This window comes from Bos mutus, chromosome 11, assembly GCF_027580195.1.
Source record: "Bos mutus isolate GX-2022 chromosome 11, NWIPB_WYAK_1.1, whole genome shotgun sequence".
Lineage (NCBI taxonomy): Eukaryota > Metazoa > Chordata > Mammalia > Artiodactyla > Bovidae > Bos > Bos mutus.
Genome location: NC_091627.1, coordinates 27,920,222 through 27,946,487, shown reverse-complemented (window position 1 = coordinate 27,946,487; position 26,266 = coordinate 27,920,222). Strand labels below are relative to the sequence as shown.

The 26,266-nt window shown below is 41.2% G+C and overlaps 1 protein-coding gene across 1 annotated transcript; it reads left to right on the top strand.

Annotated features, from left to right (window-relative positions):
• The first annotated feature begins 5,067 nt into the window (after positions 1–5,067).
• Positions 5,068–23,053, top strand: LAPTM4A (lysosomal protein transmembrane 4 alpha). Its single transcript, XM_005895648.3, has 7 exons — positions 5,068–5,337; positions 15,517–15,637; positions 19,009–19,085; positions 19,181–19,303; positions 20,134–20,229; positions 21,062–21,160; positions 22,432–23,053. Exons 1-7 carry the CDS (start codon positions 5,227–5,229, stop codon positions 22,504–22,506), a joined length of 702 nt encoding a protein of 233 aa, XP_005895710.2. The 5' UTR covers positions 5,068–5,226; the 3' UTR covers positions 22,507–23,053.
• Positions 23,054–26,266: the final 3,213 nt, after the last annotated feature.

The window sequence follows — 26,266 nt, the reverse complement described above, 5'->3', positions numbered from 1 at the left end:
CCTTTGGAGATTTTCAAAAGGAAAAGGGAAAAAAAAAGGTGAACATGAAGAACAGAAGCAATTATTGAAGGCCACCATGGTAAAGAATCCACCTGCAATGCAGGAGACCAGGGTTCAAAATCTGGGTCAGGAAGATCCTCTGGAGAAGGGAATGGCAATCCACTCCAGTATTCCTGCCTGGAGAATCCCATGGACAGAGGAGCCTGGCAGACTATAGTCAGTGGGGTTGGAAAGAGTCGAACGCCACTGACACACACACACACACACACACACACACACACACACACACACACACACACACACCACTTCATTAGATGTGTCTGTATGGAGAGCATCATTCTTAGTGGCGAACTATATGGCTAAAACTAAGAAACCTTTTATTATTGGTGAAAAGCTAATCCTGCCTGCTGCTAAGGACATTTGTTGTGAACTTCTGGGAGAGACTGCAGTTCAAAAGATGACATGTGCTCCTCTTTTGGCTAGCACCAGAGCTTCCCTGGTGGCTCGGATGGTAAAGAATCTGCCTGCAATGCAGAAGAGCTGGGTTTGATCCCTGGGTGGTGAAGATCCCCTGGAGAAGGGAATGGCAATCCACTCCAGTATTCTTGCCTGGAGAATCCCATGAACAGAGGAGCCTGGCAAGCTATAGTCCATGGGGTTGCAGAGAGTCAGGCATGACTGAGCGTGCACACATAGCTAGATGAATTGATGAAATAGCAGAGGATATTGAGGCACAACTGTTGGGATTAACGAGTCACCGTGGTATGGAATCCAGGTTAATGAGTCTACAGGTGTTGATAAGAAGGCAACAATACTTGTTTTTATGTGACATATTTTTCAAGAGAATGTGCATGAAAATATGTCATGTGGGCTTTTGTTGCCACCAACCCTACAGCTGCAGAACTATTCAAGTCTTTGAATGATTACCTATCAGGAAAACTGCACTGTTCATTTTGTGTTGGAGCAGATGGAGCGCTGGCTATGACTGGACAGCTTTCTGGTTTCACTACGTGCTTCAAAGAGGTCACTTCTGAATATGAGTGTACACACTGTGTCATCCACAGAGAAATGCTGGCTAGCCATAAAATGTCACCTGACCTTAACAACTTTTTGCAGGATGTGGTTAACATTATCAACCACATTAGAGTGTATGCACTTGGGCTTCCCTGGTGGCTCAGTGGTAGAGAATCTGCCTGCCAATGCAGGAGACACAGGTTTGATCCCTGGTCCGGGAGGATACCACATGCCATGGAGTGACTAAGCCTGTGCGCCACAACTATTGAGCCTGTGCTCTAGAGCCTGGGAATCACAACTACAGAAGCTAGCATGCCCTAGAGTCTGTGCTCCACAACAAGAGAAGCCACTGCAATGAAAAGACGGAGCACCAAAACTAGAGTAGCCCAGGCTTCCCGCAACTAGAGAAAAGCCTGCACAGCAACAAAGACCCGGCACAGCCAAAAGTAAATAAATAAAATAATAAAAAGTACATACCCTTAACTCATGTCTCTGTTCATGCAGCTCTGTGAGGAGATGGACGCAGAGTACACATGTCTTCTCTGATACAGAGAAGTGAGAGAGCTTTCTAAAGGTAGATCACTGGCCAGTTTTTGAGTGACAAAGGCTAATCCAGAGATTTCTTTTAGAAAAACAGTCACCACTGGCAGCACATTTCAGTGACACAGAATGGGTTGCAAAACTTGCTCCCTTGTGTGACATATTCACCCTGCTCAGGAAACTCATTCTGTCACTTCAGGGAAGAGTGACAACTGCCTTCAAACTGGCAGATAAAGTGGCTGCATTCAAAGCCAATTTGGAATTATGGGGCTAATGAGTGAGCATTGGGATTTTTAACACGTTTCAAACATTAGCAGAGATTTTTGGAAGACACTGAGCCAGGGCCTTCTTTCTCCCAGCTGGTGCATGATCATCTATCACGGCATTCCAAAGAATTGGAGCTTTACTATTCAGCCTCAACAGACCCCTGAACTGGGAAGGAACGGGTCTGTGACCCACTTGTGAATGTCAGGTGAATCGACTTTGTCTGTGCTAGAAAAGGATCAACAGTGTGCAATTGCAAATAACAGTGGCCTTGAAAGTATGCTTGAGACAACTTCAAATCTCCAGACATTCTGGATTAAAGTCAAGGTGGAATATCCTGCTGCTGCTGCTAAGTCGCTTCAGTTTTGTCCGACTCTGTGCGACCCCAGAAACGCAGCCCACCAGGTTCCCCCGTCCCTGGGATTCTCCAGGCAAGAACACTGGAGTGGGTTGCCATTTCCTTCTCTGATGTGTGAAAGTGGAAAGTGAAAGTGAAGTCGCTCAGTCGTGTCCGACTCTTTTCGGCCCCATGGACTGCAGCCTACCAGGCTCCTCCGTCCATGGGATTTTCCAGGCAAGAGTACCGGAGTGGGTTGCCATGGCAACGTACTCCAGTATTCTTGCCTGGAGAATTCCAGGGACAGAGGAACCTGGTGGGCTACAGTCCATAGAGTCACACAGAGTCGGGCATGACTGAAATGACTTAGTATGCATGCATGCATCTTTCTGAGCCTGGGTTATGTGCAGTAACAGCAACCAAAACAAGATTATGGAGTAGACTGGACTTGAGCAATACACTTTGGGTGTCACTGTCTCCCATTATCCCCAGATGGGAGCATCTAGTTGCAGGAAAAGAAACTCAGGGCTCCCACCACTGATTCTGAATTATGGTGAGTTGTACAGTTATTTCATTATATATCACAATGTTAACAATAATAGAAGTAAAGTGCACAATAAATATGCGATTGCTGCTGCTGCTAAGTTGCTTCAGTCGTGTCCGACTCTGTGAGACCCCATAGATGGCAGCCCACCAGGTTCCCCCATCCCTGGGATTCTCCAGGCAAGAACACTGGAGTGGGGTGCCATTGCCTTCTCTGAAATATGCACGTGAATCATCCCAAAACCACCCCCTCACCTCTGCACTATTGGTCTCTGGAAATATTTCCTTCACAAAACCCGTCCCTGGTGCCAAAAAGGTTGAGGACCACTGGTTTTAAGGATGAAATGATTGAAAAAAAAGTGATTAAATCCATGCATAGAACACAGTTAGGGTTATGGAATTTTTTTTTTTTTTGGAGCATGTGGAATTATTATTACTCCTTAGTAAGTGGAGAAATGTCATAATTTATTCTGAGTTAAATTGCTACCGCTGCATTCCATTCTTCACTGTAGCTTGGCTTTAGTATGGCCTCCGAGAGAGTTTGAGAGTATTATCCGAACTAGGATAATTGTCTGCAGACAATGCTTTCAGTGTCGCAGAAGTAAACAAGCCTCTGCTCTTCTAGAATTTATATTTAGTGAGGGAAATAAATAATCAACAAATCAATAAATAATTTCAGGCAGTGTTCATTGAAACCTTGCCCATGTAATAAACTTTACACTAAATTTACTGTGGTTTTCAGCTAAGAAAGGCAGAAGGGAAGGCATTTCTGTTTCCTAAAAGGAAGTGTATTTTCCGAAGAATAAAACATCTTTTCATAAAAAGATAAAAGTCCTAAGTCTCATACAGACAAAAAATGAACAGTGTAAAACATTTTATTTACTCATTAACGAGGGGATCAGTGAAATTTTATAGAGTCGGTTTAAAGGACAATGTAAAGTACCCACTTACATCATTCAAATCAGGATTGGGAAATGAATTTACAAATATTTTTTCCAAGGAGGGGGATTCAATATGAAGTTTAAAGGACAAGAGTTTCTCTTGCTATCAGTTAAAAACATTTAGAGTTGAATAGATGTTGCTTGAGAAAAATACACACAACCTAAAAGCTGAGAATTATCTTTTATTTGTTGGACTTAGCTGAGGATTGAAGCCCAGGAGACATTCTCTCAGACAGCTCTGAGGGCCTTTTCCAAAATGCAAACGGAGGAGCCAAGATACACAGGGGTTTGTTTTTTTTTTTTTGAGGGAGGGGGTAGGGGGCGGCGGGAATCACTGATAGCAGAACACCAATAGATTACTGCTAGTTAAAGATAGATCAGATAGCCCAGGCCAATGAATTAAGTGTTTTTCCATGTATGGGAAGATGCAAGAGTCTGGACTTACTAAAACTACTCCCTTACATCTAAGCCCAATAGCTTATTTTCCTCCATCCTGAATCCTGCATCACTGGTTGTGGCTGCAAAGGCCACACTTGGTTTGAGGGCCGCACTTCACCGCCACAATAGCCTCTGTTTACTTAAATGACAATTATGCTCTCTTGCCATACTTGACTGCACAAAAATGGAGAGCTCCCCTAGATTCAGAATACCCAGAAAGGTGAGCCAGACTATGGCTTGTTTTTCATGGAAGACACCCAGGAACCTCAGTGCATTTCATTATGTTTCACAATTTTTCCTTATAAAAGTCACTCTATCTGTAAACACCCAGCAGCTCAACAGTTCTGCCTTATGTTTTCTTCAATTCTTTTCTTCTCTGGCAGAGTAGCATGGTATTTCTTTGCTCCCAACAAAGAGGTGTCAAAGAGAGACAAAGGGGTAGGCTAACATTTGATCCCTCTAAATAAAGTTCAACTTACGCAGCCAGGAGGGCCCCAGAGCAGGGTTTAGCCCCACCCCCTTCTCCACAGGCACCTCTCCTGGCCAGCCCCATAATTGAGCTATGACGCAAAGGTCACGTGAGCAGCCGCGGTCCCGTGATGCGTTCGAGCTGTACGTGGCAGATTCACTCAGACAAGTCCTCCCTGCCCGGTTTCTTCCACCTACTCCATCTAGACTTTCTTTTTTCCCATTAAATGCCTCTCACCTCCTCGCTTTCACTTCGGGGAGGGTGAATTACCAGGCTCCCTCTCCAACCCGAACTACCCTAAGCCCAGGAACCAGCCCTCGCCGTCTAGTAAGAGGAGGGGAATCTATTAGCGCCGAGGCGAGTTGCGGCTCTGATTGGGTGTGAGATCCTGTCAATCTTCAGGCTTTTCCAATCAAAACCCGCTTCCGCCTAGCTTCCCGTTCTTCCATTGGCCTGAGTGCGAGGAAGGCGAGGAAAAGCGTAAATCGAGCTCTCGCGGGAACAGCGCTTTGCCCTCAGTGCGCAGGTGCGAAGGCTCTTGGCTTGGGGGCCCTGGCAGGGGGCGGTCTTGAAGACGCGTCGTTTGGTTTGACCTCAGTGACGGAGCTCTCCGTCTTCAACCGCTGGGCGGAAGGCGTTTGTTAGGGGCCCGGCCAAGAAAGAGGCCCTCGAGGTTCCTGATGGTGTCCATGACTTTCAAGCGGAGCCGCAGCGACCGGTTCTACAGCACCCGGTGCTGCGGCTGTTGCCATGTTCGCACCGGGACGATCATCCTGGGGACCTGGTACATGGTAAGGGCGGGCGAGGAGGGAGGGAAGGGGCCATGGTGGGGGGAGGATACGCCGGAGGGGGAAGCGGGAGAGACTCATATTTGACCGGGAGGATCCACTGGGAGGGAATGGGGCGGGAAGGCCTCGGGAACCTTCTTTTTAGTGGCCTCTTAAGTTTGGAGGGGGGAGACTTGTGTCTGGGAATCGGAGTGGGGGTGGGAGGGACCAGGGAAATTGTGGGGGTTTTTTTAGGCGAGAATAAGAGGAGAAAAGTGGGGGTTGGGGAAGGCACAGGCGTTGCGGCCTAGTGTGGAGGGGGCCTGCGGGAGGAGAGAGCTCGACTTTGGTGTGGTCAGTTCTGGAAATGACCAGGCTGCGGGATCTTTATGTGTGCTTCCGTGATCTGAAGGAACTGCCCCCCACCTCCCCACCCTCCGTCAGTGCTTCCTGGGAGTTTTTTCTTTTTACCCCCCTAAAGGAAAGAATTAGGAACGCACCTTCCGAGATGCAGCCTGGTTTTAAACATTATTGTTTTACCTGAAGGGAAGGCAAGAGATCCAGTTTAACACAGTTGTCTCTTGTTTCTGGAGCTTATTTGTTACAGTGTGTTTGGGATGTAGGCAGACAGGTCTCTGTTGAGAGTCTGGAAATTCTCTTGGAGGTAATACCTTTGGCCAGTATTTACTTACTATCTGCCTTTTTCCAAATGCAGTAGGTTTTCTCCTGCCCGCTGGTGAGAAGCTTTTCACCACAGACCCATTCAGGTTTTTGAGACCTTTGTCTAGAACCTGCTGTGTTTTGGTAACGTGCTAACGTTCCCGGGGGGGTGGGGGCAGGATTTGTGTGATTCTGTGTCATAACCAGGTTGACAGTGTTACTGATTGGTGGTTCACTAGCAATGCTGTTGTGATTTCTTAGCACCATCTCCACTACTATTCATTTTCACTAAAGCTCATGATTTGTAAATACAAGATTCCATTTAGGTAGTCTGGGGTTATGATGACTTCACAGAAGTTTTGAAAAACTACTCATATTGTCGGCTTGGTCATCTTCGCTAATGACTTTGTGATTTTTAAAGTTTTTATTTGTTTTTGTTTTGAGAGGTTGTGGCATAAGTGATAATGCAGTTTCTGATAACTTTGTGAACTGCAAAAAAGGAAGAACTTTATCAGATTTTTTTTTTTTTTTGCCTTTTTCTGTTCTCATTTCTTCTGAACCCAGAGGTTCCATTGAAATTATTACTGTTTGGTAAACAGCTGATGAGAATCATCTTCAGTTAGGCAGATATAGTTTCATGCCCACTCACAGGGGACCTGAACTCCACGTTACTCCTTATTTACATTTTTTTTTTTTTTTAATCATCTTGCTTCATTAATGTGCATTAAAAACAAAACTTGAATGGGTGGGCTTATTTGCTTATTTCTAAGCTTATTTTAATATTTCCTCTACTTTTATCTTCAGAAACATTGCTATAATTATGTCACCTTTCCCCACAAAGACCCTCACCCCTTTTGTATTTTAACTGATTTGTAATACTGGACATGCATTATATTTCTAATTTTGTTCTTCATTTTTTTAAAGGGCTGGGTCTTATGTTTCTTTTGTTTGTCCTTAGCTCTGCCTTCCCTAAATGAATAATTCAGATCTTTAGGGTCCTCAAGCCTCTTATTCAGCCCTGTTTCCCCCATCCCTGGAAGATGACCTTCCCTTTTACTTAATTGAGAAAGAGTCCAGCAACCTGGGACTCTTCCATGCAAACTTAATCTTCCTGTTTCTTCTCAGATCCTTCCCTCCATTCACAGAACAAAGGATTTCTAACTCCTTGAAAAGAAAATAAGCACCATCTCAGTTTCAGCCATCTGAATGTAATTGGCTGTGTTTCTTTCCAAGGCAGGTATTTTTTTGATGCTCTGGACTCTGTTCATAAAAAAGAAAGGAATAGCAAGCAAAAATGGGAGTTATAAACCATGAAACTCAAAATGCAGAGAGAAGGATTTTAGTAAGGGCATTTATTCTCTCAAAATAGGGAACAGGGAGTTTTACATCTGTTTCCCACTGGAGGGACTTGATGTGAAAACATTTTGCACAGAGCTCTGTTTTTCCATGCTTTTAGTTTCATAAAAAGATCCCATAAACTATTCTTTCTTTGCATGAATTTTTCTAGTTCATGGAATATAAAATGCTGCTTACATCAGTTCATCTGCTTTAAGAGATCTGTTGCTCATCTACAGTGCAAATGGCTGTGGTGCACATAGAAACGAAGTTACAGGGACGTGTGTTACTCATCTTTTGTCTTCCTATCAGCTGCTACACAGAGGCTCTCAAGTGTTTTCTTATCTTGACCGTGGCATCTGCCCTTAAGATACTGATGGCATAGCAATGAAGTTTGGAGCAAAGATATGAAAGTGCAGTGTCAAGGAACGAGAAGCTAATCAGTAATAACAGATTCAAATTAGGTTAAGGGTTCAAAAAGGCCATTGGTTTTGTTGATTATAGTATTGCTGGTGATGTTCAAAACTGTGGCTTCGGGATCCTGGCAACATAAAGACATAATTTCTGCCTAGTTGGGGAGACAACATTTAAAAACCAAGACCACCAAGACACAAAGAGGACTTGTCCAAACAGAGCACTTTTGTTTTTTTTTGTTTTTTTTTTTTGCCAGAAGCTTCTTTACTAAGAGTGAGTGAAGTCCAAGTACCTTGTCAGGATATTCTTCTTCCTGTATTCCAGGTGGGAGAATATTTATGATTCTCCTTGAGGTTGCCCGGTGCTGTTTAGAACCTTGGGTGCAGTCCTCAAGCTCCTGTTGGTTGCAGATGCTGTAGCAGTAACTTTCTGTTGGATACAGTGTCACTGCTTTCTAGCATCTGCTTCTGCTGAGGTCATGTTAGGTGATTGCACACTGTGTACCAAAGGGTTAATTAGTGAAGTGAAGTCGCTCAGTTGTGTCCGACTCTTTGCAACCCCGTGGACTGTAGCCCACCAGGCTCCTCCGTCCATGGGATTCTCCAGGCAAGAATACTGGAGTGGGTTGCCATTTCCTTCTCCAAAGGGTTAATTATATGGTAGTAAATAGTGCAGAAGACACAGAGAAGCCAGAGTCAGTTACTATATGTACCAGCCCTGAAATGCTAGCCTTTGGCATTTAGATTTAAAGAAGCATGTTTAGCTTAATGCTTAGTTTAAATAATAGGGAATTTCAGAATGAGTTCCAGATTAAAGTCTGGTGTTCATAAATTGTTTTTTCTATCATTTAGTGAAAAATTTGAAGCCAGATGATTTTTAAACAACATTTTCTTAGGTTGGAAAAGGCCATTGGTTTTGTCGATTATAGTATTGTTGGTGATGTTCAGAAGTGTGGCTTTGGGATCCTGGCAATCGAAGGAGATATAAGTTCAGATGTTTATTGAATGGTTGAAAATGAGCTTTAAAGTCTACAGCAGCAGTGTCCTCCTTCATGGTTGATGGTGTACTACAAGAAGGCATTTAGAGCACTGGTTAAAATTGTAGGTCTTGGAAAGGTGTAATAATATATGGCTAATTTTTTATGAATATCTTCACCATAAACAGTCTAAAAGTGAGGTAGCTAGGGAAGAAGTGAAGACAGGCTCCTCAAGCTGTATTCCTTCCCAGTCCTCACTCCTGACTCCTTTAAATCAGTATGGCTTATTTATATTTCAGAGTTAGTATGTTTCCCCAGACTTTTTAAAAACTTCATTGACAGAAATCTCAAATATACAAAAATAGTGAAATAGTATAAAAGCCTTTCTTTTACTTATACAACTTCAAGTACTAACAGCCATTTTGCCAATTACAGTTAGTTTTGTAATAGTTCAGTAGTTTCCTTGGCGAAGCTTCCTTGCTTCCCTGCCAGAAGAAGCTGGTTTCCTCACTGTTTATCTGGAAGAATTACTGCATACCTCTTGTGTGTGCTTATTAAAAATACTAATTACACATTTGAATTTTTCTCCCTACAACATGATATCCTCTTTGAGGGAGAAAGATGCTATGCCTTTCTCTATAAAATGTGTGTGTAATAGTAACTTATTAGAGCATTTGAAGTATTCATTAGACCATTGTTAAATGAATTGTCTCCTCCAAAAATAGTAGGAATATCTCATTCGTAACCGCACAAAAGGGTAAACAACTGTATGTGTACATTTAACTACATATACATTTAACAGCATTTTTAAAGACAGTCAGTTTTGGTTTTTATCTGATGACAGCTGTCTGCTGACTTGCCTGAGACCCTTATCAAGATGCCCTAAGACATTGTTCTAATTATAGTCTGAGCATAAGTTGGGTTGTGGCAGAATATACTGTGGGAAAACTAAAGAATAAGGATTAAAAAAAAAAAAAAAAAAACCAGTCCTCAGGAATCTTCTAGGATGGGTGTGGCTGTGAAATGAGAAGCAAAGAGGAATTACTCTCCTGGGGCTGCGTGCTTCCAAGGATCTGATCCTACTCCTTTGAAACAAGTGAAATGTGACACATCTGTTCTTTGTGATTGTTTGTTTACTTAAATAAAGTGTGTAAAAGTCTTATAACGCAGACCATATTGTTTATCCCAGTAAATGCAGTACCCCTTCTGCATGGATGTGTCCATTGCCCTGGCTGTTGACATATGTGCATATTGGCTGCATTCTGTACCACTCCGTGTGACTAGATTTAGAAGTCAGTCATTATTTTAATTACATTTTTGCAAATTTTCTTTCCTGAATGCAGTAAAAGGGAAAAATGAATCAGGAATAAATATGCTGGAGTTGTTTGTATGTAGTTGTTCTGTTCAGATTTTATATTACAAGATCACAAAGTTCATCTTATGTATGTTTTGAAAAATGCTGCATGGAACTTAGAAATACCAGTGGTAATCAGAAGTAAATAGAATGGAGTCTGTGAGCATAGGATAGGTGCTCAGGGGTGAAAATAAGATCACAGGATGAGTTTTCCAGTTGAGTGCTTTAAAATGTTACATTGAGGTGCTAATGAAATATAATTAATCAGTGAAGAGTTGAAAAATCCTTTGAGCTTGTAATGAAATAGTGCTGAAATTTATCATTTCTTGCTTCTTTTGATTAGACCTATGATTTATTTTGTTTAATATTCAGAGAATGACTCACAATGAAAAGAAACTTGAAGTGTCACTAATACTAGAAGATAATAGTGGGTGAGTCTGTGACTTACCCATGAAAGAGAAGAAAAGATTTCTATAAATCCTATATGTGATGCAAATATTTAAGAAAGGAAAAATAAACTTCTGAATATTTTTGATGTGTCATTTCCTTCATTTAGTAATTGAGTTTGCATGTTATTTTTCACATAAATATTTTTCATTCCCGTACAGAGCTTTTAAACTATGACAGTATTGTGCTTAGTAAAGAAGGGTTTGCTGAATTGTTTTTGAACTGATTTCCATGCACAGAATATACGGTGTCTTAGTAGAGATATATGTTCAATAGTTAATTCACCTAATTATATTAGCTCATAAACCACCTACCCTGTCCAAAACCCACTGCAATAAAAATGGGCAGTTAAAACATCAGCTATCAACTGGGGAGTCACCTTGAAAATATGATTGTCTCTTACAAGATCTTTCAAGTGTTGAAGGATGAAATACCTTGCTTTTGAGCAGTGCAAGGAAAAAGCATGTACCTGAATGTATTTAGAGAGTAACAAACATTTTGTGGCCTTCAGTTCAGTTCAGTCGCTCAGTCATGTCCAACTCTTTGCGACCCCATGCCAGGCCTCCCTGTCCATCACCAACTCCCGGAGTTCACTCAAACTCACATCTATCGAGTCAGTGATGCCATCCAGCCATCTCATCCTCTGGCGTCCCCTTCTCCTCCTGCCCCCAATCCCTCCGAGCATCAGAGTCTTTTCCAGTGAGTCAACTCTTCGCATGAGGTGGCCAAAGTACTGGAGTTTCAGCTTTAGCATCATTCCTTCCAAAGATATCCCAGGGCTGATCTCCTTCAGAATGGACTGGTTGGATCTCCTTGCAGTCCATGGGACTCTCAAGAGTCTTCTCCAACACCACAGTTCAAAAGCATCAATTCTTTGGCGCTCAGCCTTCTTCACAGTCCAACTCTCACATCCATACATGACCACTGGAAAAACCATAGCCTTGACTAGCCGGACCTTTGTTGGCAAAGTAATGTCTCTGCTTTTGAATATGCTATCTAGGTTGGTCATAACTTTCCTTCCAAGGAGTAAGCGTCTTTTTATTTCATGGCTGCATTCATCATCTGCAGTGATTTTGGAGCCCCCAAAAATAAAGTCTGACACTGTTTCCACTGTTTCCCCATCTATTTCCCATGAAGTGATGGGACCAGATGCCATGATCTTCGTTTTCTGAATGTTGAGCTTCAAGCCAACTTTTTCACTCTCCTCTTTCACTTTCATCAAGAGGCTTTTGAGTTCCTCTTCTCTTTTCTGCCATAAGGGTGGTGTCATCTGCATATCTGAGGTTATTGATATTTCTCCCAGCAATCTTGATTCCAGCTTGTGTTCCAGTCCAACGTTTCTCATGATGTACTCTGCATATAAGTTAAAGAAGCAGGGTAACAATATACAGCCTTGACATACTCATTTTCCTATTTGGAACCAGTCTGTTGTTCCATGTCCAGTTCTAACTGTTGCTTCCTGACCTGCATACAGATTTCTCAAGAGGCCGGTCAGGTGGTCTGGTATTCCCATCTTTTTCAGAATTTTCCACAGTTTATTGTGATCCACACAGTCAAAGGCTTTGGCATAGTCAATAAAGCAGAAATAGATGTTTTTCTGGAACTCTCTTGTTTTTTCCATGATCCAGCAGATGTTGGCAATTTGATCTCTGCTTCCTCTGCCTTTTCTAAAACTAGCTTGAACATCAGGAAGTTCACGGTTCACGTATTGCTGAAGCCTGACTTGAAGAATTTTGAGCATTACTTTACTAGCATGTGAGATGAGTGCAATTGTGCAGTAGTTTGAGCATTCTTTGGCATTGCCTTTCTTTGGGATTGGAATGAAAACGGACCTTTTCCAGTCCTGTGGCCACTGCTGAGTTTTCCAAATGTGCTGGCATATTGAGTGCAGCACTTTCACAGCATCATCTTTCAGGATTTGAAATAGCTCCACTGAAATTCCATCACCTCCACTAGCTTTGTTCGTAGTGATGCTTTCTAAGGCCCACTTGACTTCACATTCCAGGATGTCTGGCTCTAGGTGAGTGATCACACCATCGTGATTATCTGGGTCGTGAAGATCTTTTTTGTACAGTTCTTCTGTGTATTCTTGCCACCTCTTCTTAATATCTTCTGCTTCTGTTAGGTCCATACCATTTCTGTCCTTTTTCGAGCCCATCTTTGCATGAAATGTTCCCTTGATATCTCTAATTTTCTTGAAGAGATCTCTAGTCTTTCCCATTCTGTTGTTTTCCTCTATTTCTTTGCATTGATCGCTGAGGAAGGCTTTCTTATCTCTTCTTGCTATTCTTTGGAACTCTGCATTCAGAGTTTCCTTTTCTCCTTTGCTTTTCACTTCTCTTCTTTTCACAGCTATTTGTAGCCTTAGCTTATGGTTTATTTTGGAAAGATCTCAAAACAAGAGTTGCTTAGGAATGGTTGTAAGTGATCCTGTAGTAGTAAGAAGAAAGATGTTTTTAAAAGAACCAGATTGGTGTCCTAACTCTGTCCTGTTATCACCTCAGTGAGCTTAACACATGGTATTTCACTTTGCTGAACCTTAGTTTAACCGTCAGCAAATGAGCATAAGTCATACTTTCTTCACAAGGTTGTTGTGAAGAATAAAGTCAAATAATATATGTAAATTTACTTGATTTATAGTGTGTCTTTAGAAATCTCAATTGATTCCGAATTAGGTATTGTGACATTTATCTTATTTAAAAACCTTGGGCTGCTTGTCTTCGAGAATGTGAAATGCCTTTAGCTGATAAACGTATTTATCATTCAGGGTGGACAGGAGAGAGCTCCATGATAGAGATTGTTTAAAACACTATTGATAAAGAAGCTCAGATGTCCCTTGAAAGTATCCCATGTTCACGAAGGGAAGGAAGGCAGATGCTGTGGACTTTAGATAGGGAAGCCTACTCCAGTTCTTAAATCATTAGCAGGGTTGTTTTGAGCACTTAAAGGAAGTGGTGCCTCTTGGGATAACTGTGTAATTCACTAATAACTAGAGGCATAAAGAATCTCCTTTTTGAATTGGAGTTACACCCTGGTAGACCAGGGAAATTCACCAGATACTGGTGATGGGATTTCAGCAAGATGTTTGACAAAGTCTCTAGATGTTACTTTGGACCAGATAAAGACTTTATTTGAAAGCTGCTGACCAATGGGAAGAGAAGAGCCTCTATCTGGCAGCTTGTCCTCAGCCCTGTTCTCTTGCTAGTGACTTAGGTGGAGAATCTCATTAAATGATAATCATATTTTCAAATGCAGGAAGCTGAGAGAGTGTAAATCTATCCATAGGGTGTCAGAATTCAAACGGAGAAAATATTGATATGCAAGAATGTTATAAGATGAAATTTGCAGATAATGTATAAGGGCTTACGCTTAGGCCCTGAATCCAGCTCTACAGGTAGATATAGGTGGTAGCTTAGCAGGATCAAGTGTGAAAAAGAATTGGGAGTTTTAGGAAGTCACTCATGTGACATTCCAGTGTTCTTGCCTGGAGAATCCCAGGGATGGGGAGACTGGTGGGCTGCCGTCCGTGGGGTCACATAGAGTCGGACACGACTGAAGCGACTTAGCAGCAGCAGCAGCATGTGACATTTAAAAGATTTATGCAGCCAGTGCATAAAAGAACCAGACTGTGTTAATTGAAATTTGTTTCAGACACGTTGATTGAAATTTGTTAGTTAGGATGTGGGAACTGAGATTCTGATGTGCTGTGATCAGATTGCTCTTCTCTCATTTTACTAGTTTGTTGAGCAAAGTTGGCTTAAAACTTGGCATTCAGAAAACTAAGATCATGGCATCCAGTCCCATCTCTTCATGGCAAATAGATGGGGAAACAATGGAAACAGTGAGAGGCTTTATTTTGGGGGGCTCCAAAATCACTGCAGATGGTGACTGCAGTCATGAAATTAAAAGACACTTGCTCCTTGGAAGAAAAGCTGTGATCAACCTAGTAGCATATTAAAAAGCAGGGACATTACTTTGCTGACAAAGGTCCATCTAGTCAAAGCTATGGTTTTTCCAGTAGTCATGTATGGATGTAAGAGTTGGACTATAAAGAAAGCTGAGTGCCGAAGAATTGATGCTTTTGAACTGTGGTGTTGGAGAAGACTCTTGAGAGTCCCTTGGACTGCAGGGAGATCCAACCTGGATCCTACAGGAAATCAGTCCTGAATAGTCATTGGAAGGACTGATGCTGAAGCTGAAACTCCCAATACTTTGGCCACCTGATTTGAAGAACTGACTCACTGGCAAAGACCTGATGCTGGGAAAGACTGAAGGCGGGAGGAGAAGGGGACGACAGAGGACAAGATGGTTGGATGGCATCACTGACTCGATAGATGTGAGTTTGAGCAAGCTTTGGGATTTCGTGATGGACAGGGAAGCCTGGCGTGCTGCAGTCCATGGGGTCACAAAGAGTTGGACACGATTGAGCGACTGAACTGAACTGAGGTGTTAGAGGAGTACTTATTCAGAAGGGATAACAAAATATCTCAAACCATAGACTAAGACCAGCAGGCGGAAGTTAAGTGATGTAGTCAAAGTCTTTTTAAGCATTTGAGTGTAGCTCAAGAGGAAATAATTCCTTACCACTGTACAGGAGATACTGTGGAGAGGCCTTAGACTTACCTGATGGATCATTAACATAGCTAGACATGGAAATTATATTTATCTGATAGATCAGCTTCTTCAAATCCAGAAATTCTGAGATAGGAGTATGAATAAATATGTGACTCAAATGAGCAATTTGTGATCTCTCATTTTTCATTTTGGTGTCTTTTTATTCTGTTTTATTAATATAGGATCAGTCCAACATCTTTTCTCTGAAATGATTAAGTTTATACTTTATGAAATATTTAAAGTATTCTTAAAGTCATATTGTGTATTTTATCTCACAGGTAGTCCCCATTTTATGTCTTTATTACTTCAGGGAAGATGTTAGTTAAACAGAGGACGTCTGAAGATTGTGTTGGGGACTGCTTCCTGATTAATAATATAGTCGATAAAATGTTATCTTTCATAGGTGGTCAACCTGTTGATGGCAATTCTGCTGACTGTGGAGGTAACACACCCAAACTCAATGCCAGCTGTCAACATTCAGTATGAAGTCATTGGCAATTACTATTCGTCTGAGAGAATGGCTGGTATGTTTTTGGTTGAAACTTTAGCCTGCTAATCACACACACACACCTGTTAGGTAGAGGATTGATTGTTGTTATACTTGCTGAGGCACAAAATGTGTTTGCAGGCTTTTCAAAAATACTCAGAATTAAATTTGAGCATTTGTAGCCAGAAGATCTAGTGGACTGCTAGGAGATTTCTGAGAAATATGCATTGTCCGCATTGAAATACTGTGGAAAGAGGAGGGGAGAAGAAATTAGAAGACTGAGTCTTTGAGGGTCAGCTGGTAAGTGTAGTAGAGAATGAGACATTTGCTCATGGAGCACAATCCTACAGTAAAATATAGAATACGAATTATTTGAATATTTGGTGGTATCTTTTGCTCAGGGTCTCAATTCTTAATATATTTTTATTGTTTAGATGAAGATTTGACATTGGACTTTATTTAGAGTATTCCTAGAACATTCATGGAAATTACTTTTTTAAAATTATTTGTTCCCAATAGTATTTTTATTATTTATCTTTCTCTAAAATGCAAGTTTAATTTTATGTTAAAAATTTAATATTTGAATAGAAAATTATGCTTCAGACTTTTCGGTGTGAACAGTTTCTTCAGAAAAATGTTCCCAGTTCACATGTGTTTTATATTTGTAATATTACAGGATCTTAATTATATTTTTAGATTAGCTTTTGTTATAAACTCTACACATTTTTACATTATGATCCTCTCTTATCTGTTAATGAAGTGTTTTTTTTTTTTTTTTAATGGTTATTAATTCAAATGATTACTGTCCTCAGGCCTAACCTATTTCTTACAGCAGGTAGAGTTTTGTGGCCATCAATAATACATTATAGTATGATGACACTAACAGTTGTTCATATTGTGTTTTTTAAAGTGTTTTTGTTTTGTTTTTACATGAGTGTCCTAGTTTTACTTTCAAACATATATAATCTTTTAATTTTGTTGTCAAATTGATAACAGAAATAGCAAGAATATATGGAAACATTCCTTCTGGCATTTGATTTTTTTTTTTCCTGAATAAATCTGTTTTTAATTAAAAACCAGAATAGAACAATAAATGTTAGCTTCTGATGTTGATATTTTTTTTGTATTTATAAACTTTAGGCTGTAAAATTTTACTGAATCTGCTAATGTCAGCATTTTCCTTTGTCATGTATATTGCTCTTAAAATTGAGGTGTAGAAAAGATTTATGGTTACTGAGATTTTTGTAGGTCTGTGCAACTGGCTCTTTAGTCTCAAGTTTATTGTGTGTTGCATGAGTGTTGTCGCTGCTGCATAGAAAATCACATTATTCATTATATCTTTGTTGACCATATTCTACTGAAGCCCTCAGTTCAGTTCAGTCACTCAGTTGTGTCCGACTCTTTGTGACCCCATGGACTGCAGCACGCCAGGCTTCCCTGTCCATCACCAACTCCCGGAGCTTACTCAAACTTATGTCCATCAAGTTGGTGATGCCATCCAACCATCCCATCCTCTGTCGTCCCCTTCTCCTCCCACCTTCAATCTTTCCCAACATCAGGGTCTTTCAGATGAGTCAGTTCTTCGTATCAGGTAGCCAAAGTATTGGAGTTTCAGCTTCAGCATCAGTCCTTCCAATGAATGTAAGCAAATATAAAAATACATAGTTCTTGGTGATACAGTAGTTGGTATTTCTTTGGAAGGTAAAATTTGACCTTCCCACAGACCCGGTGTTGCAAAGGTAAGTTAATTTCTGATCACTGGCCTGATAACCAATTTTTTAAAAAATGAAGTTTGTGATTAATTATTTTTAATCAGCCAAACAGGCTGTAACACTCAGTTTATACTGCAGCATATGCAAACTGTTTTTCAAATAGGAATTTATCATTACTTATACTTACCTGGGGTCGCGAAGAGTCGGACACGACTGAGCGACTTCACTTTCACTTTTCACTTTCATGCATTGGAGGAGGAAATGGCAACCCACTCCAGTGTTCTTGCCTGGAGAATCCCAGGGATGGGGAGCCTGGTGGGCTGCCATCTATGGGGTCGCACAGAGTTGGACACGACTGAAGTGACTTAGCATAGCATAGCATAGCATAGCATACACACCTGGGAGATGGGTAAACACTTGGGATCTCCCAGAGGAGGTTCTGAATATGGTGCAAATCTGAGGTTCTTTGGGCATTGAGTCCCTCATGTTTTGCTTGCTTTATTGATTCACACCTACTGGAGTATCCCTTGTTCCTGGCATTAAATGTGTTTTGCACCCACCACTCCATCTCTCCTCGGTTTTGCTCTTTGTTGCTCCAGTGGAAGACCTTGAGCTTCACTTTAATTATTTCAGTATTTCAAGAAGTTTAAATCAACTCGTAGTCTTCCAGTAACGGATTTTTGAAAGCTAATTGTTTGAATTACACATTTTGCTTTCAAGTTTGTTTATATCTGAATTCTTCCCTTTGAGAACCATTGTGTGCTGCAGCAGGGAAGTTCTTTAAGTCTTTAACATTTAGTTGTCCTATATCCTCTAGGAAAATTTAGAGAGCTCTTCTTAGTTCAGTGCCAGATACTGATGCTGTTTGTATTGCCAAGTGACACAGTGATACGTAACACTTACCCACTAGTGCGAACACTGAGCAGGTAGTCTAATCATTCGTTATTAGTGCCTTTCTGGTTCTTGATATCTAGCCAGAGCCAGAGAATCAACTTTAGACTCTTACAGTGCTAAGAAGCTCATCAGGTCAAGTGTGGGTGCTTTTTGGTTTGTTTTGTTTGAGATTACATGAGCACTTTGTGAAAAAGTTTAGTGGACGTGGATTAATGTAGAGAAAGGCAGCAACTCAAGGACGGATTGAGGACCAGAGAAGAAAATAGACCTGGATGTAGCAGAGAAGCCACGGTGAAGGGATTTGGCGCAGGGAGTTTGGGTGTTGAGGTGGGAAAGGGGCATTGAGGGAGAACTTGACTTTCAGGTGATTTATTTTATCTTAGGCAAGAGGGGGTGTCTGTACAACTACGTGTTTAAACAAATACCAGCCTTTTGCTCCAGCTGAACCCTGCTTATCTCACAAGACTCAACTTGTGTTATTTCATTTATATTTTTTCCCTGATGCTAAAGGCAAAACTAATTGTTTTTTTGCTTCTGTTGTAGCACTTGCCACATTGCATCATAATTATCTGTTTGCCCATATTCAAAACTTAGACCCTGGGCAGGGATCTGTCTCTGGCAGAGTACCAGGTTCACGTGCTGTCCTAAATCAGTGGCCATGAGTCGTAGCAGTTTAACAAATAAGAAAGAGCAAAGGCATGAATTTCATAAGCTTCATTACTTAATAACATTTTGTCATAAAGAGTCTTATGCTTTTTGTTATATAAGTAGCTTAATTAGATTTTTGCTTCTGTTTTCATAGATAATGCCTGTGTTCTTTTTGCCGTCTCTGTTCTTATGTTTATAATCAGTTCAATGCTGGTATACGGAGCAATTTCTGTAAGTATTCTATACTTTTCGAGTTTTGACTTCACTGCGTGGTCCTTAGTCATTCCGTATATGTGATGTGATGTTGTGGTTATTTTTTCCTTCAGTATCAAGTGGGTTGGCTGATTCCGTTCTTCTGTTACCGGCTTTTTGACTTTGTTCTCAGCTGCCTGGTTGCTATCAGTTCTCTGACTTATTTGCCAAGAATCAAAGAATATCTGGATCAGTTAGTAAGTGTGTATGCTAATAAAACTTAAAAAATTTTTCTTTGTTGAAAACCAAAATCACCTTTTGGGTACTATTTTTATTTAATCTACTATGTTTTATTTATTTATTTTTAAGCGTTTTAAAGTATCATTACTACTGTTACTGACCATATTGAAACCAAAAAGATGAAAATAGAATATCTTCTTACATACCATGTGAATAATGAAATATTAAAAGTCCCTAAAGATGGATATCATAGAACTTCAGAAGTAGTTCAACTTTTGGGTGTATGAAAAGTAAATAAATAATTGGACTGTGTTTGGCAGTCGTTGGAGTTGTGCTCATTGGCACTCATTGGCACTGTCAAAGACAGTACCTTCTCTCTGTAGCAAATATGTGAGTGCCTCCTGTATTCTTCACTCTATTCTAGGCAAACTGTTGGTGTATGGTGTATAAACATAACTTCCTTCTCTTCAAGGAGCAAACCATGTATTTGGGGAATCAAGACATGAAGATCTTATTTGTAATAATAAAGTAGGGCTGTCTCGTGACAGCAGGCAGTGAGCAGAGGTTAATGCTGTGGGATGGAGGGACGGGGAATGCTGTGGCCCGAAATAAGGTCTGGTGGATGGAGGTGTGGGATCCAGATAAATGAAAATTAATTTCAAAAATGCGTCTTGTAGGAATTTTATTGAAACCTACTGTAGAGAGTCCATTTTGCATACTGCAAACTTATTGTTCGTTCATTCGAAAAAACATTTATATTGATTGCTTCCTGTGTGCAAGGCACTCTGCTTGAGGGCTCTAAAACTCCCTTCTGCTCTGCCTATTTGTCCCTGCCTTTTTTTTATAGCCTGATTTTCCCTATAAAGATGACCTCCTGGCATTGGACTCCAGCTGCCTCTTGTTCATTGTTCTTGTGTTCTTTGCCTTGTTCATCATTTTTAAGGTGAGTTACCGACTATTTGGTGGGGAAGGGGGGCATTTGGATTGTGAGAGTGTCCTTCCAGACCTTCTTGTTGCCCGTGTCTCCTCATAGCTCTCCTTATTCTAATATGGTAGAGATAGCTCCAGGGAATGTCTTCTGTCCTTTTTAGGCAGTGGTTGGAGATAACCAGGATTCTTCTTGTCTAGGAACATCATGTTTTTGGACATGGTTCATGGTTGGGATTGAAAATCTCTTAAAATTCCCAAAGTTCAGAAATAGAATTCCTTCTGCAGCATCGTGGTTATCACACGTGAATTGGAATCCCAGACTTGGGTTTCTCTGTAAAATAGTGGTAATAAAGCTTGTGACATTTAAGTGAGGGCACGTAGGGAAAACTCCTGGCCTGTACTTGGTCCAAGTGGATGCTGGTTCCCTTCTCTGGAGAAAATGCAGGGAGAGCATTATAAGACTCCTTAATTTTAGAGCAGGTAAATTTAAATTAAATTTATAAGTTAAAAAATAAAGTTAGTTGCTCAGTTGTGTCTCACTCTGTTCAACCCTATGGACTATAGCCCCCTAGGCTCCTCTGTCCATGGAATTTTTCAGACAAGAATACTGGAGTGGGTTGCCATTTCCTTCTCCAGGGGATCGTCCCAACCCAGGGATCGAACCTGGGTCTTTTACATCTCCTGCACTGGCAGGCAGGTTCTATACCAGTAGAGCCACCTGGGAAGCCTTAAAAGAAGAAAAAGGCAATCGCTGCCAGTGGCTTCACAGTGCAGCCGCATTAAAACTATAATTTTACATACAGTTGAGTTTGGTGTATATGTAAATTTTGTTTGTATTCCTTTAGGCTTATCTGATTAACTGTGTTTGGAACTGTTATAAATACATCAACAACAGAAACATGCCGGAGATTGCTGTGTACCCAGCCTTTGAGGCGCCTCCACAGGTGAATGATCTTTTATGATATTAAAGCTTCACTAGCCATTATTGAGAATTCCCAAAAGAATAATCTGAACCTTGATTTTCTCTTCAGTGCTGTAACTGTGGTTTAGGGCACGAATAGCTTAAATCTGCAAGTTTCAGCATTTCCCAGTTGGAATCCTGGGTATGTGAGCTGGAGACACTCTGTACTGCTCATCTCATTCCATCTGGCCAATGGTTTTGACTCATGATCAGTCTCCAAGTGTTGCATTTTGAGGGGGAGACCAGTCAGTGAACAGCAGTATGAGCGATGCCAGGCTCTTGGTTTCTGGAACTTCTGAGGATAGGGTACCATCAGCTGAAGCTTGTGGTGTTTTCCAAAAACATCCATAGGATCCAAAGGGGAAGCTGACTTTCCTGTAGGGAGAAGAATGCAGTACGTTCCGTGAGTCTGTTGGGAGGCCTCCTTCTTAGACCCTCTAGTTGCTGCTGTACTGTCTTCCAGGCTTCCAGCATGTAGAGTGTATATGGCCCATGTAGCGTCAGCCTGTCACGTTGGAGTCACTTAGCTTAAAAATGCCACTCTTTACCTAGGTATGCCCTTCACCTTAGAGCAGGCGATACAAGTGCTTGATGCTTTGACTATAGATTCTGATAAAATACAGCCTCGTACTGGAGGGTTCCTGTAGCAGGGTTCAGCGGGCCCTTCACCGAGATCCTCCATTCTTGAGGTGACTTGGCCTGGCTGCTTTATCAGTCACAGTGGAGCAAGGGAGGGCAGTACATACTGCCTATCAGGGTATCCTGGTGGCCTCAGGGTCTGTTCAGAAGCAAAATTGTCTCTGCCTTCCCTTCTTAACTTCCTCTTCTGTTATCCTCTCTAGTGATCTTGGATCAGACACATCCCCTGCAGGTAAAGCTCCAGGTTATTAGTTATCTCTACTCCAAAGAACTATAGTTGACCCTTGGACACCATGGCTTTTAACTAGAGAGTCCACTAATACACAGATGTTTCTCAGTAGTAAATACTACAATACTTACCCAGTCTGCATTGAGTCCATAGATGTGGAACCACAGATACGGAGGGCTGACTGTGCAGTGTTGGCACCTCTAATGTTCTCATTACTTAAGGGTCAGGTATCCTGAAGAGTCAGGTGTACTTAGCTAACAGTTTCTTTAGCTCTCCTCTGTGGGTTGGTATACCCCTATTTAAGGTATTAAATCTGAAAACAGTTATTAAGGTAGAAATTTAAAGGAGAATTAAGTCCAATATAATTTTTTCTTGTCTCTTTTCAGTATGTTTTGCCAACCTATGAAATGGCAGTGAAGATGCCTGAGAAAGAACCACCACCTCCTTACATACCTGCCTGAAGAAATTCTGCCTTTTTCAATAAACCCTATACCAGCTTTTTGTCTTGTTCATTTTACAGAATGCTGCAACACAGGGCTCATCATACTTGTTTGATACAAAGTTCATTTTCCTTTGTTTAAGCATTTATTTTCAAACACTAACAAGCTTTTTGGATAGTATTAAAAGTCAGATTTTGTTGTTAAGTATGTTACATTTTAGTAGTTTTTGAAGACAATCTAGGTTAAGCAAGAGCAAAGTGCCATTGTTTGCCTTTGATTGGGGGTGGGTGGGAAGGGGGCATTCTCTACACATATTCTTTTTTAACTTTGCACTTTCTTTATATAATAGTTTGCATTTTGGTTATTTGCTGCCCTGGATACTTTCAGGAAGAATGAATTAAATATTCAGGGTGAATGAGTTCAGTTTAAGATCTAAAGTTTTCAGCTATGAAAATACGAAAAATATATAACATTTTAACTTGACTGTGGAAGATGATGGTTGCATGTTTCTAATTTGTATGTGTTTCCATCTTTGAGATAAGATGCTTTAATAAATCTCTTAAATATTTATTGTTGTTTTTAATCTATTACCCTTTTTTTTGTTGAAACCCAGCATTTTCCATTATAAGCAACTCAGACTGCTGCAGATTTTTGGCACTTTGAGAACAGCCATAGCCAAGCTTGGTGGACCCAACCTGGCGTTGTTTTTCTCCTTGGAATGGGAATGGTGGACCATTATGGCCTGTGATCACTACTTCATTCAAGGCACATTTGTCTTTTGGGAAAGGACAGGGCTTAGACTTTATGTAGAGAACAGTCATAATATTAATCCTAATTATTGCCCCCAGGAAGGGGAGTCCTATGAGATCTGTGTTCCAAAGACTGAGCTCACCAGAATATACATTCTCTGTGCATTGTAAGCACGTTTGCTGTAATGAAAGAGCATGGACTGTAGCATACCAGGCTCCTCTGCCCATGGAATTCTCTAGGCATTCCACTGGAGTGGATAGTCATTCCCTTCTCCAGGGGGTCTTCCCAACCCAGGGATTGAACCCTGGTCTCCCACATTGCAGGCAGATTCTTTACCATCTGAAAAAAGATAAGCCCAGGGAAGCCCATAAAAGATTTATTAGTACATGGAAAATTCTGTGAATTGGCCATTTTCTCTGCTGCTGCTGCTAAGTCGCTTGTGTCTGACTCTGGGCGACCCCAAAGACCGAAGCCCACCAGATTCCCCCGTCCCTGGGATTCTCCAGACAAGAACACTGGAGTGGGTTGTCATTTCCTTCTCCAGTGCGTGAAAGTGAAAAGTGAAAGTGAAGTCACTCAGTTGTGTCTGACTCTTAGCAACCCTATGGACTTCAGCCTACCAGGCTCCATCCATGGGATTTTCCAGTCAAAAGTACTGGAGTGGGTTGCCATGGCCTTCTCCCATTCTCTGATCATCTGACAAATGAACTTCCAGTAAACTGGCTTTGGAGAATGACTTGTTGAGTTGGCCTGCCTCCTTTCCTGGAGTACTTACCTCCATTACAGTTCATGTGAAGTGTATCTGAGTCTCTGTTAATGAACAGCTTGGCAATAAGGCCTTTTTTTGTTCCATCTATAGCACTTAATTCAATGACCTACACAAACCGGAGGTGTGGAGGGTGGGGTGCAGTGGGATGTTCACTGAATGAAACAATTTGTCTCCACAAAATTTTCACTGGTAATAGGTTATTTTTAGTATAAATTTCCGTCAGATCAGTCATTCAGTCGTGTCCCGACTCTTTGCAACCCCATGGACTGCAGCATGCCAGGCCTCCCTGTCCAGTACCAACTCCCGGAGTTTACTCAAACTCGTCCATTGACGGTGATGCCATCCAACCATCTCATCCTCTGTCATCCCCTTCTCCTACCTTCCAGTCTTTCCCAGCATCAGGGTCTTTTCAGATGAGTCAGTGCTTCGCATCAGGTGGCCAAACTTTTGGAGTTTCAGCTTCAGCATCAGTCCTTCCAATGAATATTGAGAACTGATCCCTTTAGGATGGACTGGTTGGATCTCCTTGCTGTCCAAGGAACTCCCAAGAGACTTCTCCAACACTGCAGTGCAACAGCATCAATTCTTTGGAGGTCAGCCTTCTTTATAATCCAACTCTTACATCCATGACCACTGGAAAAACCATATCCTTGACTAGATGGATTTTGTTGGCAAAGTAATGTCTCTGCTTTTTAATATGCTGTCTAGGTTGGTCATAACTTTTCTTCCGGGGAGCAAGTGTCTTTCATGGCTTCAAATTTCATGTCTATAAATTTGGTATCATCTAAATGTGGCCACACCACACTTAAAACATTTAATTTTTTTTAAAGATTATTTATTTTGGGCTGTGCTGGGTCTTTGTTGCTGTCCACAGGCTTTCTCTTGTTTCGGCAAGTTGGGACTACTCTTCGTTGTGGTGCTCAAGTTTCTCATTGCAGTGGCTTCTCTTGCAGAGCACAGGCTCTAGGGCTTTAGTAGTTGGAGCCCACAGGCCTAGCAGTTGCGGCTTGCAGGCTCTAGAGCTTGGAGCTCAGTAGTTGTGGAGCATGGGCTTAGCTGTTCCAAGGCATGTGGGATCTTCTCTGACCAGGGATTGAACCCCTGTCCCCTGCATTGCAAGGCAGATTCTTAACCACTGAACCACCAAGGAAGCCCCCATGCCTACATTTAAAGCATGTTAAAAATGAGACCAAGAAACTTCTCATTGATAAACTGTACATTTTATTCCTTCTGTTGGATGGTGTACCAATCGCCCTGTTTTCCAATCTGTGACTAATTTGTTCAGTCATCATGGAACTTTCTTTAAGTCTAATCGTTCCAATGTTCCTTGTAGGCAAACGCTAAATGTGCCATTTTCAGGTCTCCTTTTGCTGAGAGAAGGAATATGTTATAAATAAGCCCAAGGGTTGAGTGAAAGAAAAAGTCGTAATTTTGCTTTTCTGAGGTTGCTTTGTTTTTTTTTTTTAGTAAAGTCATGACTTTTAAGTATGAGAAAATAATTTACTAGCAGGAGAATGTTGCCACCTAACATGGAATAAGGACACGTGAGAGGCAGAATGGTGGAATGAGCACAGGATCTGGAGTCAGAAAGTTGAAATTCAATTCCTCGTGTCACCAAGCTATTACTCTCTCATCTTGGGAAATTTAACTGGGATCTGAGCTTCAGTTTCTGCATCTGTGAAATCAGGAAAATGCAAATTCCTGGCCTACGGACTTCTTGGAGTTGTTCTTAGGATCAAGTGAGGTAACAGACATGGAAAGGTTGGCAGTTATAAAGCACTGTGCAAATATTATCATGAGGGGCTGTGTTGAGCAAGGAATGGGTAAAGGAAGGCCTGAAGAGGAAGTATTTGACCTGGAAACCAGAAAAAGAGTAACTGTTTTCTGGTCTGTTAGAAAGGAGTTTTGTATCTGTCATCATTCAGTTAGGTAGCTCAAAATCCGAACACGGCATCAGGAAAGCTGATTTATATTCCTGGCCCTCCTGTCAGTTGAATGAAATAAGTAAATAACTTTGCAAACAAGTGACTGCCCAGATTTCCATCTTTCTCTGACCTTCTATGACTTTTTCCCCCCAACAGTTAATTATCTTTTAAAGAGAAAAATAATTTTAAAACTTCCAAATATACGCATTTAGTTATCAATTCTAGTGCTCTTCAGTCTGTTCATAGGTACACATTTCAATTTGTTACCATTCTTCAGCCAGAGGACATGTGTTTTTTTTTTTTTTTTTTTTTTTTTTTTTCCAGCATGGTTCTGCTG

What these genes read in the sequence shown, in the direction of transcription:
- LAPTM4A (XM_005895648.3), top strand. Translation starts at nt 5,227, where the DNA reads ATGGTGTCCATGACTTTCAAGCGGAGCCGCAGCGACCGGTTCTACAGC. An exon ending in TCCTGGGGACCTGGTACATG is followed by an intron (nt 5,338 to 15,516) that starts GTAAGGGCGGGC and finishes TATCTTTCATAG; the next exon opens with GTGGTCAACCTGTTGATGGC. An exon ending in CCTTGTTCATCATTTTTAAG is followed by an intron (nt 20,230 to 21,061) that starts GTGAGTTACCGA and finishes GTATTCCTTTAG; the next exon opens with GCTTATCTGATTAACTGTGT.